At 40.6% G+C, this 14,448-nt stretch overlaps 1 protein-coding gene across 1 annotated transcript in view; it reads right to left on the bottom strand.

Moving 5' to 3' along the window:
- Positions 1 to 12,977, bottom strand: part of LOC137258364 (aquaporin-5-like) — a 31,055-nt gene extending 18,078 nt beyond the window's left edge. The window contains exon 1 of the mRNA XM_067796020.1: positions 12,052 to 12,977. Coding sequence (XP_067652121.1) covers positions 12,052 to 12,624 — 573 coding nt within the window. The 5' untranslated portion in view covers positions 12,625 to 12,977. The remainder of the gene's footprint in view (positions 1 to 12,051) is intronic.
- Positions 12,978 to 14,448: the final 1,471 nt, after the last annotated feature.

Below are 14,448 nucleotides of genomic sequence, written 5' to 3' on the forward strand. Positions count from 1 at the left end.
GACTGAGGCTGCTGTGTCTGGACTTCCAGGAACGTCGTGAACAGTTCTTCACTAGAGGTGGTGCTTTATGAATTACTTCTGCCATTATCTGACAAGTTAGTGAGGGATTGTTTTGGTGCTACAGACATAATCATATAATACATGGGGCGGTTGGGAAGCCAAGTGGTTAAAGTGATCGCTCGTCAAGCCGACGACCCGGGTTCAAATCCCCATATGGTTGCAATGAGTGAAGTCCATTTCTGGAGATGTGTTGTAATTCTTGTTTATTATTTTCACTAACATGTGCAGACAGTGGTTATATGAAACTGCAATACGTGGTGGTCATTGCACTACTATGTGCAGACAGTGGTTAATATTCAACTGAAACATCATGACAGTTGTGGATATTGAACTGAAACATATTGACAGTAGTGGATACTGAACTGAAACATCGTGACAGTTAGGAAGGATTACAATATATGGATGACAGTTGTGGATAATGAACTGAAACACGTTCGTCTACATTACAACTGTTGTAGAACCGAACCCCTCTTGTGTTTTACAACACCCTGTGATGCTTGTATTTCAGCTATCAAAGTCGTCAAGTACTTGTTGTCAAGCAAGAATGTGCCAATATAGACGTGTTAAATCACCAAACACTATTGTAGTTAACCGAGTATGTGTCCCAATGTTACCAATATGGACAACATGTTATATCACCAAATACTATTGAAGTAAACCAAGGGTGTGACCCATTGTTACCAATGTAGACAACGTGTTAAATCACCATACACTATTGTAGTTAATCAAAGGTGTGTCCCAGTGTTACCAATGTAGACAACGTGTTATCATCAACCACTATTATAGTTAACCAAAGGTGTGTCCCAGTGTTACCAATGTAGACAACGTGTTACATCACCAAACACTATTGTTTTTCAAGGATGTGTCCCAATGTTACCAATGTAGACAACGTTTTACATCACCAAACACTATTGCTTTTCATGGATGTGTCCCAGTGTTACCAATGTAGACAACGTGTTATCACGAAACACTATTGCTTTTCAAGGATGTGCCCCAATGTTACCAATGTAGACAACGTGTTACATCACCAAACACTATTGTTTTTCAAGGATGTGTCCCAGTGTTACCAATGTAGACAACGTGTTATCATCAACCACTATTATAGTTAGCCAAGGGTGTGTCCCAGTGTTACCAATGTTGACAACGTGTTACATCACCAAACACTATTGTTTTTCAAGGATGTGTCCCAATGTTACCAATGTAGACAACGTGTTACATCACCAAACACTATTGCTTTTCATGGATGTGTCCCAGTGTTACCAATGTAGACAACGTGTTATCACGAAACACTATTGTTTTTCAAGGATGTGCCCCAATGCTACCAATGTAGACAACCTGTTACCATCAATCACTGTTGTAGTTAACCAAGGGTGTGTCCCAGTGTTAACAATGTAGACAATGTTACCAATATGGACAACGTGTTAAATCACCAAACACAATTGTAGGTAACCAAGGGTATGCCCCAATGTTACCAATATAGACAACGTGTTATATCACCAAACACTATCGTAGTTAACTAAGAATGTGCCCCGTGTTTACCAATATAGACTATATATCGCTATATCGCCAAGCACAGCCGGTGTTACAACAGCAAACACAGAAACAGGTCAGAAACACAGAATGCGAAAACAAAAAGCCTCTCTTCTTCCGTTCCACATAGATTTGGCAGTAAAAACGTTAATGGCGTAAGCATAAGTCGGGCGTTGGAGCTAAGATGAGTTGATACGCCTAGTTCAGCGGTGGGAAGTAGTAACACACTTGTCAGCAAAGAGAGATCTTTAAACAGGATTAAATGTTGCCATAAACTTCCGTGTTTCAACAGTTGGCCGCGGTGGTGAAGGTGTTCGAGTACACAGACTGAACGTGAAGAGTATGTTAATTTTGAATTCGGTTTTTCGCATCACCCCTGTTGTAGTAACATCGTAGTGAAAGTTAGCAACACGGGTAAACAAAGGAATAAAACCAAACAGATGTAAACAACTCGAGTCCTTCTTGCGCATAGCAGACATGTCTAGAATATGTTATTTTGCGGATTACACATTATTGCATTGAACAAATCGGTGTTTTCTGGCTTTGTTTCTTTAATTACAGCATAATTTACATCTAATATTCTATTACTTATCACCAAGCACAGCAATGCACATAGAGGAGGGGCAATTTTCATAGTAGTCTGTATTTATTTGGAGATGGAAATAGCGATGGAATTGATACGTGCTGACCTAAAATGACAGCACAAGAACCACTTCACCGAGGTTGTTCTGTATGTGGGTATGGCCTACGTCTGACTAATGGAGATAAACTAATTATAGCAAGGGAACTGAAAACCAGCTTGTATGTCAAAGTGTTCACCATAGTTTCTTAATGAGATTAGCAGGACAGTTGATGACAGTCTGGCCACCTTTAACTGTTTTCTGAGGGGTTCTTTATGCTGAATGGCGAAATACTTGTTTTTGAATTTAGTGCTAAGACGTATTCTGTTTGTTTATAATAATGTATTGAATATATATGCTTTTAATTTTTAAACACCCACCCCACCACCTCCCAAAAAACAAACAAAACCCAAACAAAAAAAACTTTAAAAACCCAAAACAAACAAACAAATAAAATCAAAAACAAAACAAAACAAAAACAACAATAGCATCACATTTGGACTTTGTACTTTAAATGTTTATGAATGCAGACTCGTCGCTGTATGGCTATAATAATTCCGATGTGACGTAAAACCCAACCTAACTCAACTCCACAACTCTATGCCCTGAAATTATGTCCACTTGTATCGACATTAAAGTCTGACACGAAGAGAAGGGTGACAAACATGGCGGATCAGACCTACTTGTCGGGGTACTTGATACGGTTTTAACTGCTTTCCCTGGTGTTGTAACTATTACAAACACAACTTCTGGCCCAGCTGTTGCAACTTCTACGACCACTCTTTCTTCCCCGCTGATGCAACTGCTACGACCACTACTACTACAGCCCCTGCCGTTTAACAACTACAACTATTTCCACTGGCCCATTATGTTGTAGCTGTTGTATACCCATACAGTCACTAGTAGAGTCTAGTAGTCTAACAACTACAACTATTTTCACTGGCCCTTTATGTTGTAGCTGTTGTATACCCATACAGTCACTAGTAGAGTCTAGTAGTCTAACAACTACAACTATTTTCACTGGCCCTTTATGTTGTAGCTGTTGTATACCCATACAGTCACTAGTAGAGTCTAGTAGTCTAACAACTACAACTATTTCCACTGCCTCTTTATGTTGTAGCTGTTATATACCCATACAGTCACTAGTAGAGTCTAGTAGTCTAACAACTACAACTATTTTCACTGGCCCTTTATGTTGTAGCTGTTGTATACCCATACAGTCACTAGTAGAGCCTAGTAGTCTAACAACTACAACTATTTCCACTGCCCCTTTATGTTGTAGCTGTTGTATACCCATAGAGTCACTAGTAGAGCCTGCCAGTCTAACCGCCGGATTGTAACCTCTTAGTCTGTCTTGCTGACCCTGAAGCAAATATATCCAAGAAAGCCCATGCAAGAAAATGGCGCAAGTCTACATTCGATTAGCTTCAGGCTGAATATGAAGAAAGACTCAGGGCTCCATTTCATAATTATTTTTTCACTAGGACTTTTTTTTAGTAAAATATGTTCCTTTCAGAGACTACATGTTAGTCTAGTAACCCATTCACGCTGTAGTATACCAAGGATGTGCCCCAGTGTTACCAATATAGACAACATGTTATATCACCAAACACTACTGTAGTTAACCAAGGGTGTTAGCCCAGTAACCCATTCACGCTGTAGTATACCTAAGATGTGCCCCCGTGTTACCAATATAGACAACGTGTTATATCACCAAACACTACTGTAGTTAACCAAGGGTGTTAGCCCAGTAACCCATTTACGCTGTAGTATACCTAAGATGTGCCCCAGTGTTACCAATATAGACAACGTGTTATATCACCAAACACTATTGTAGTTAACCAAGGGTGTTAGCCCAGTAACCCCTTTACGCTGTAGTATACCTAAGATGTGCCCCAGTGTTACCAATATAGACAACGTGTTATATCACCAAACACTATTGTAGTTAACCAAGGGTGTTAGCCCAGTAACCCCTTTACGCTGTAGTATACCTAAGATGTGCCCCAGTGTTACCAATATAGACAACGTGTTATATCACCAAACACTATTGTAGTTAACCAAGGGTGTTAGTCTAGTAACCCCTCTATTGTCTTTGGTAACTCGTTACTACAGAAGTCGCTACATCGTTACAGTTACACACAAGACTACAACGGCTAGAAGAACGGAGTAGTATATAACCCAAACAACCTGTGTTGGGTTTATAGGTTGATTACTTAATACCTTAATATGAGTAAATTGCTTGTATACCTCCGTCATATTGGCGCAAAGTTGGCGCGAGTTTGCAGTAAACAAACAACGTCTATCCTTACGAAAAAAACCAACAGTTTAGTCGCCGCACTGACCGATAGAATTGATGAATTGATGGAAGTATGTATGTCTTTGACAATAGAAAAGGTCATAGGTGGGTTAAATATCCAAACCGTCCATTGATGGAAAGGTACGCCTTACTGGAAAGACAAATATGCTGTTCTGAACAGCAAAAGAAACGCAAGTCTCGAAACAAATGTCTAAAAGGAAAGCGTCTTTGTTTATTTAATAACTAGACAAAAAGTCAGAGTTGCGTCTCTTTTGCTGTTCAGTATATTATTGTATGAGATGTGAACATCAGTAGAAAGGCAAAGTGAGATGCCTAGCGGACATATGCACATCAGTGAAAAGGCAGAGGCTGTAAACTATCGCAAATATGCTTGATTTCCTAAACGGAGAAATAAAAATAGTAAATTGCTGGACGTCACAGTCGTGGAACGACAAACAGCAAAACACGACACGAACGATCAACAGAAACCATGACAACGTGCGCACGTGCTAGAGCCAAGTGTCACATAACGAGATACAATCGCTTGGGATTGTCCCATTAGTACAGTAAATATATCTTGCGTAAATCTGACATTTTTAGACAACTAGTACTAGTGTTCTCCGGGGTCGTTCATTGGGCGTCAAAGCATGCTCTTTTATATACATACAGGAAGAGCCAGTTGTTAACGTCATTAGTTTATGCAAATGATACCTCCCTTAAGGTCAAGAGTCATAACTTCCGGTCGTGAATTTCCGACCCATCTAATTAGCAAATTACAAATAGATTTTCTCTGCGGTTGACCGCAATTAACCTCAAATCACTCAAGCTGTTGAAAATATAGAGTAAAATCAAACATTTTGTAATTGCCACGATTGTAAATCGCATGACATTTTGAACAAACGCGTTTTTCGCAATCATTCATGGTTTTCGTTACAACCAGATCTACATCAGTAGGAGCAATAGGATTGCAGCAGTTGTCGTTAGCATAAGCAGTGTCCCAGTTTCGTGTTTGTGTTTTTGAACGCTCAGCAATCCAGCTAAATAAGGGCGGTCTCTACTTGTTGTTTAACGCTCAGTAATAACGCTGCATGTATAAGGGCGGTCTCTACTTGTTGTTTAACGCTCAGTAATAACGCAGTGTAAGAGTGGTCTGTGCTGGTTGTTTAACGCTCAGTAATTCAGGTATATAAGGGTGGTCTGTATTTAACGGACCAGACAATCCAATGGTTGAAATGATAAGCATCTATCTACGCAAATGGTAACCATCGATATATGAATATATATTTGACGTCCATCCACAAGAAAGCAAGCCTGACCACTCTGTCGCCTCTTGCAACAAGCACGGGGTCCTGAAAATCAATTCTAACCCGGGTCTTGTGCCCCTTCGCCTCTTACCACAAGCAAAGGTTGCTGAAGACAATTCTATCCCGGATATTCACAGGTCCAATGCCTCAGCAGGATCAGCCTCAAGGCCATGCTGTCGCCTCCATGTCTCCCTTGTCGTCGCATATCAGTAAAATGGTAGTCATTCCTTAATGTCAAAAGAAAGCTAGGACTTTGTCAGTATGTGCGTAGGCAGACATCTTGAACGTGTTAGGAAAATGATCTTTTCACTAACACGTGGTATCGTTTTTGGTTGATAGTGTTTCAGGAACATGTGCTTATGATATAGTAGAATCTTTATAATGGACTGGTAAACCAGAGATGCATTAGGATTTGGGAAATGGATTTGTCGCTGTTACTGAGGTTCTGTTCTGACACGCGGTAATGCTGTAATGTCATGTTTTATTAAAGTCAGTTTTCTGAACTTGTCTTCAGAAAAATGAAATTCGAAGATTCTGCTGACCAAACTATCAACAAGGCAATGTGCTATATTCCACAATGCCCAAAACTATTGTGAACAGGTTTGGCGCTCCGTTTACAAAACAAATCCCAATGAGCGGATGGGTGAATCACAGTGAATTATTTTCTAATTTTCAGTTTCATCAACAAACCATGGCATATGGCAACAGTCCGTGAAAGACACATTTTCTATTAGCTTTCAGAATCCACACCTGTCTGACCTCAAGTGCTTTGTCAACCAGGGTTATCAGACAACAGATGGACTCCTAACAAGCAAGATTAAAGAGGTAACGGTCGGGTTTAACAAGCGAAGCGGACATATTAGGGAAACCCGGGTCATACACAGATCAATAGTTTCAGTCACTGCATTTAAACACACCTTTTCTCCATGACGAACTCATTAAAACCCTCTCCTGTTTTCTGTGAAGTCAAATAGAGCTGCAGTTGACGATACTTTATTTGCCTTCTGTGACAGAGAAGGGCTTACATGGTGAGCCACATCGACGTCACCATCGGGACATCAGGTGTCCCTCAGGATATCCAGACTGGCTCTACCTGTTTCACATCTCCAATTACAACTAGCAAGAAACGGGAGAAGGCGAAATAAATACCAAAAAAAATAATTAAAACGTTTTCCACAAACTGCGTAACTATATATAAAATCATTCCATTATAAATTCAGATCGGAGTGTGATAGGCTTTATGAAATGATTTCTGTGTGTTCGTTTGTGATTCTATGAAAGGATAAGAGTGTTGTTTACTACTCCTGACCATACGTTACCATAGCGACGCGATGATACTGAGATAACACATTTTATTATTACACAAAAATAGAAAGTGTTTTTGAAACAGAAAAAAATACGTACAGCCAACGACAGGCACTTTTCGTCACGACGATCTGTCGGTCCTGGTCTCGAACTGCAGATTTAGCACATCATAAGCTATTTGGTTTGTCAAACCTCAGTTGACACCGGGTACACGTAGACTAACGGACCGTGATAAGACTTAAATACTGTTCAAAATGGCATGTAAAATACCTGTATCACGTACAGGTGATGATTTATTACAACCCAGACTGTCTTACATAGCGGTGTTTGAATGCAACTTCGTTTATAAGAACCTTGCATAAAAATGACTTGAGAGACAAAAGAACCAGATTTTCTATTTGACAAACGTATAGCAACGTCCTTCATGTGTTCCAACTCAAGCAACAACCGTCTTGTACAAATTAGGCAACTAAGTATTTATGTTTCAAACTGCCTTTATCCATATGTACTGCATAGTTTCCTGTATTCAATCATAAAATGAGTGTGTTAGTTTTCGGTCGCACTCAGCAATATTCCAGCTATATGGCGGCGGTCTAAGTAATCGAGTCTGGACCAGACAATCCAGTGAACATTGATCTGTGCAATTGGGAATCAATGACATCGGTGTCAGCCAAGTCAGTAAGCCTGACCACGCGATCACGTTAGTCGCCTCTTGCGACAAGCACATAGTTGCCTTTTATGGCAAGCATGGGTTGCTGAAGGCCTATTCTACCCCGGGACCTTCACGGGTCCAATCAGAAAAATAATCTAAAATAAGCTAAAATAACGGTCCTGAAAGACATTTAGAAGTGATACACATAAGAATAAGGCTGTTGCTCAAGGCGACATCACTGGGTTGTGTTGCTTCCATTATAGGAACGTCTCAGAGATTCCGTCAACTGATCATCTACCTTCGGATGTGTGGGTTCTGATAGCACACGTAAATGAGCACCTTGTACACGAGGGCCTGTACAAGTCCCTACCTTGTCCATGGGCTGAATAACACTATTACTTCTTTCAGCGACACTGTGATTGGTTATTGTTTAACGCCGCAATCTGAGTCTGGAGCAGACGTATTCAATGATCGACATTATTATCTTCATTAACTATCTACGCAATTGGGATACGATGACATTTATCAAACAGATCAGGGAGGCTGACTACCCTATCCTGTTATAGTCACCTGCATGGGTAGCTGAAGATCAGTTCTAACCCGGATCTTCACAGGTAAGTGGCATTTAGAACGTGTAGAGGGATCGCATAGTACATATTGCAATACAGAAGTTGTCTATCCATATACATTATACCTGTTTCTTTCTAGTAAGTTGTGATCTTATGGCCCGGGACTGCGAGACTGCTTGCCAAACCTTCCACCGCGAATTAATGTCACGGTTCAAGATCGGCGTGTACCTGGCGTAAACATCTGCACAAAATGCTGTCTATTGTGCTGCACATCAGCGGCCCTCAGTGTAAACAGTCCTCAATTAAATACTTTTCAAAAGTGAATAATTATAAAGGTTTGATTGTTGTGTTGCGATGCTGTTTTTTTAAATGTCTACACATGTACATTAAGGGTTTGAGGATCCTAAACATTTTGTATTTTCCTTCAGGTGTATGAAAACCCAAAATCCAGATATCCAGATATTCAATTAACGGGACGATTTACGTAAAACCAACTGTAGCCGGATATCCGAGATATCGTTGTATTAGACAACATAATTACCAGTCCTTGTTGAACACCTGATAAAGCCCTTTACAGCTAAATGGCCCCTTTCTATGGTGATTAATTAGAAGAAAGTAAAGTTCAAGACATGTAACAGGGAACAGGTTCTGTATTAATTATCAGCCGATATCACTTGTCGTAAGGACAATGACGGGTCAGACAGGCTTTAGGACGCCGGCAGTAACAGCAGGCTGTGTCGACTCCCGCATCAGTGCTTCCCGTGATTATGGGATAAATGAATGTTCACCGAACAAGAAATTGCACTGAAATATCACCGTGTCCTTGAAACTAATGACAGTGGCAAACAACGCTATCACTGAAGCAGCAAAACGTGTTTGGACCGTCGTATTTGTGGATGTGTCTGCAGAGAAAGGATATTCTTACTCACTGTACCTTAGGGCATTTCGATAATTGTACTCTTAGACGAGTGAGCGACAACTGCGTTTATGCCATTTTATCAACAATCCTGGATTACTACAAAACAGGGCCATCGCATAATGCTTCCATGTTGGAATCAAACCAGTACCTCCTACTCGACGGGCGAACGTTTGACTAGAGGAGATACCCAACCGTCCCGGTATGCTTACATGTAGTCGTATACTATGATGTGGACGTAGATAACGCGCAAGACACCATACTACACCTTAAATAATGGCCAGAGTCTCGCTCACTGGCTTCACACGCGCCATCTTATCCCGATGCTCGTGCTATTGATCACCGGATTCTCTTGTCCAGACGCAATTATTTATAGATCACCGTTATATAAATGGAATACTGAATGTGGCGCTAAACAACATGCAATTCAAAAGCCAAACAACAATAGCTAACGGCGACTGACTGACCCAGTTGTTGAGCTATTCGCTTTCTTCCATTATATTTGAAAAAGAGCATATGCAAGCTACATGTTGACAACAGTCAGAAGCTGAAATGGTGCAGCTAGACATACCTACTATAGTCCACTTAAAGTAAGCTTTGAAAGGAATACACAGTCCCGCTTCTTGACACGTGCATGACGTGTATGATCTTCATGGCAGGATTGTGGTCCATCAGCCACTAAATGCATTACGATAGCTATGATCTTGCTCTAATATGTTCGACAAACTGAATATCTAAAGCGGGTTAGTGTGCGAGTTTAGTTTTGTGCCGCTTAGTGATATTCAGGGCCATCGACGATCGAACGCTTTAACCACGGGGCTACCCCAACGACCCCTGAAGTGGACAAAAAACAAAACCCGTTAACACTGACGGAACGCAAAGACATCGCTATGAAGTATATTGATAAACAATCAGCAAGAAATCTGAATAGTTTTCTGTCACCTTGCATTACGTCAGCTGTCATTACAACTCTACCCAGTTCCCTTGACCTGATAATCGAGATACCACAGAAAGGATCCGGTTGTCGTGTCGTGAAAGTGCTTTACCACGGGGACGCCACGGCTGCAACGTACACGGGGAATCTGGCGTCGAGAATCGCCTACCGCACCAGGCAAACATTCAAACGTACCAATTATCTTAACGTTGTGCTCACGGCTACTTATAAATAATTTGATAAATTTAGCTAAATAATTCAGTCATTCGAGTCGGATGTGTCCTCAATAAGAAAAGTTTTATATTTTATATATATCTACGTAACACACTGAATATGTATTTAAACAACATACAATGATAATGTGTTTGCAATATACAACAGACGTGTGCTACAATGTCTGTTGCATATACCATACAGTGATAATGTACCTGCTATATACTATGTATGTGTGGTATATGAGAACTATATACACTGCCTTGTATGTCAGTTGTATATGCACTATAGAGCAGTAATGTGTTTGGTATACATAACCCAGTAGTGTATTTGTCCTATATACAAGGCAAATCCAGTTTTACATGTCTTACGCGCTATGCAGTGATATCTGTAGTATACAACGTACAATGTCAGATGCCCTCAACATAGGACATACCACATACTGATAGCGTACTAATAATGAGATATTTGCAGAATAATTGTCATGGAATTGGGCGTTGACATAGTTTTCTGCTTTCGACTGTTTAATGCACCATGCACCATTGACCATGCACCATGCCAGCCTAGCGTGTGTATGCATATGTGTAAGCCTGACCATGACGACATGTCAATTTGTTTATCAGCAATCTGGGTCTATCACGGAATGATCCCAATCTGTAGTCGGTGCCGGTGTGTATGATTCATGACGTGAAAGTCTCAATCAGTGGTGTGAGGAGTTGTTTATGAAGTTCCATTACCCACTGAAGCCACGTGCCCATGCATTGAGCGGACAGACATGGTAGATGTGCGGTTAGCTTTCACGCAATATTCCAGGATAAACAAAGTGAGTGTGTGGATTTAGTTTTACGCCGCACATAGTAATATTCCAGCTATGTGGCGGTTTGTAAATAATCGAGACTGGGCAGGCAATCCAGTGATCAACAACATGAGCATCGATCTGGGAACCTGTGACGTGCAAACCATGTTTGCGAGCCTGACCCCCCGATCCCGTCAGTCGCCTCTTACGATGGGAAGGGTTACTGAAGATCAATATTCTGACCAGGAATATCTCATAAACAAATGATGACACTCCAAGTACCTTCTACCATGTGAACAGCCAAAACATTTAACCACCATGATAGCCTCCGGTTGTAGTGGGGAAATATTCATATTGAGAATAGTAGGTGGAATGTTGTTAGTGACTTGTATAGGTGTATGTCGTACAGGTCGTAGGCGATGTTGCAGACAGATTCTAGTTCTTAGAAAAGAAGGCGGTAACGCATAGTCTGGGACGTAGCCGTCATTATGAAAAGCCCGGGCTTGCACATGATTGTTGCTAAAAAGCTTATCTAAATATAAACCATATCGGGCTTACACGAAACTAATGTTTTGCCACGCGCCTGGTAGCTGTTACTGAATGTAGCTATGACAAGGATGTCATTAATGTTGTTTCAAGCAGCAGTAAGCATCGTTTCATGCTCAGCTGTGGTACGTGAATCTGGTTCAGGAAAAACAGTGATTGACAGCATGATCCACGCTGTCAGGTTACAATGACCTCAATCAAGGTCACACCAGATAAATTCATCAACCGGAGCTTACGGCCAACATTGTATAGGGAAGCAATTTCCGGATTCCCCCTGGAAAGTTAGAGCTTTATGAAATGAACCACTTACCGCAAACAGGTGGCACATCGTGACGGACAGTCCGATCGTGAGGGGCGTGGAGCCATTGAGGTCCTTCCTCTTGGAGTCAACGGAAGCGAACACTGTGAAGACCAGAACCATGGTAATGAACAGCTCTATCCCAACCGCGCGTCCAGCGTCCATGCCCTTGCCGACTAAGGTAAGTCCAAGACCTCCTTTCCCTTGAACTTTCAGTCCGTACAACAACCCTGCTCCTACGATGGAGCCAAGAAGTTGGAAGAACACGTAAAAGACGGCCCTCGCAAGGCTGATCTTCCTCGTCGCCAACATCGCTGCCGTCACTGCGGGGTTGATATGTCCACCACTGACATGACAAATCATCCACACAATCGTTGCAACACTCAAACCGAAACATAGCGCTATGCTTATAATACTTGCTTCCTCGGAGACGCAGGATCCGCATCCGACGAAAACAAGGAGCAACGTTCCCAGGAACTCTGCAGCTATAGCTTTCCAGAAGCGCAGAGACTGGATGTCGTCTAGACTGGTCACCATTCTTGAAGTGGACAGGCAGGTGTCGTCAGTGCGCAAGCCGCTTGACATCTATAGGTCGCAGTCCAAGGTACTATCTCTTATCAGTATAGGGATCCCTACAGTCAGGACAACACTGTTACGAGTAGCTGCTGATCTGATTGAATGCTGAGGCCTGCTGCTGCTCGCTTGTTTGACAAGGGATATGGTCCGGGCGAAGTTTTGTTAGAAGTTAAGAAAACATTGGGCGTTTTGCATTGGTTCAGCGTCGCCCTTTCTCAAAGTCATCAAATACGACACGGCGGATTGTTAAAAATATTTCCACGATGTTTGCGTTCCGGTTGGAATTGAATTCCGTTTCCATTTACGATTTAGTTGTGAGAAATTTGTTGACTCACTGCCGCGAAAAGAGACTGGTTTCACCCAGCGTGGCTTGCGTAAGACTCTGTTCCTTATATCCCAGAAAAGTGGCATTGGGCGTGTTTGCTACATACATGGCCTAGGTGCATAATTAATTGAGTTGACCAAATTTATAAATGTCACATGTATTACACGTGGAAATAATGTATGAAAGCATGCATGTGCAATAAGTGTGGTGTGCCAGGAGATGTAGATACAGTTTGCGTAACTGTAATGTATTAGGACAAGTATGTACTATTTGAGTAAGTATGATGTATTAAGACAAGTATATACTATTTGAGTAACTATGTATTATGCATTAGGACAAGTATATACTGTCTGCGTAAGTATTATGAATCAGGACAAGTATAAACTATTTGAGTAAGTATATTGTGTGAGGATAAGTATTTATTTAAGTAAGCATGATGTCTAAGGATAATTGTATGCTATTTTAGTAAGCATGATGTCTAAGGATAATTACATGCTATTTGAGTAAGTATGATGCCTTAGGATACGTATATGCTATTTGAGTATGTATGATGTCTAAGGATAAGTATATGCTATTTGAGTAACTATGTTGTCTAAGGATACGTATATGCTATTTGAGTAAGTATGATGCTTTAGGATAAGTATGTGCTATTTGAGTAAGTATGATGCCTTAGGATACGTATATGCTATTTGAGTAAGTATGATGTCTGAGGATACGTATATGCTATTTGAGTAAGTATGATGTCTGAGGATACGTATATGCTATTTGAGTAAGTATGATGTCTGAGGACAAGTATATGCTATTTGAGTAAGTATAATGCCTTAGGATAATTATATGCTATTTGAGTAAGTATGATGTCTGAGGATACGTATATGCTATTTGAGTAAGTATGATGCCTTAGGATAAGTATATGCTGTTTGAGTAAGCATGATGTCTGAGGATACGTATATACTATTTGAGTAAGTATGATGTCTGAGGATACGTATATGCTATTTGAGTAAGTATGATGTCTGAGGACAAGTATATGCTATTTGAGTTAGTATAATGCCTTAGGATAATTATATGCTATTTGAGTAAGTATGATGTCTGAGGATACGTATATGCTATTTGAGTAAGTATGATGTCTGAGGATAAGTATATGCTATTTGAGTAAGTATGATGTCTGAGGATACGTATATGCTATTTGAGTAAGTATGATGTCTGAGGACACGTATATGCTATTAGAGTAAGTATAATGCTTTAAGATAAGTATGTGCTATTTGAGTAAGTATGATGCCTTAGGATAATTATATGCTGTTTGAGTAAGTATGATGTCTGAGGATACGTATATGCTATTTGAGTAAGTATGATGCCTTAGGATAAGTATATGCTATTTGAGTAAGTATGATGTCTAAGGATACGTATATGCTATTTGAGTAAGTATGATGACTTAGGATAAGTATGTGCTATTTGAGTAAGTATGATGCCTTAGGATAATTATATGCTGTTTGAGTAAGTATGATGTCTGA

This window comes from Haliotis asinina, chromosome 12, assembly GCF_037392515.1.
Source record: "Haliotis asinina isolate JCU_RB_2024 chromosome 12, JCU_Hal_asi_v2, whole genome shotgun sequence".
In the NCBI taxonomy this organism is placed as follows: Eukaryota; Metazoa; Mollusca; class Gastropoda; order Lepetellida; family Haliotidae; genus Haliotis; species Haliotis asinina.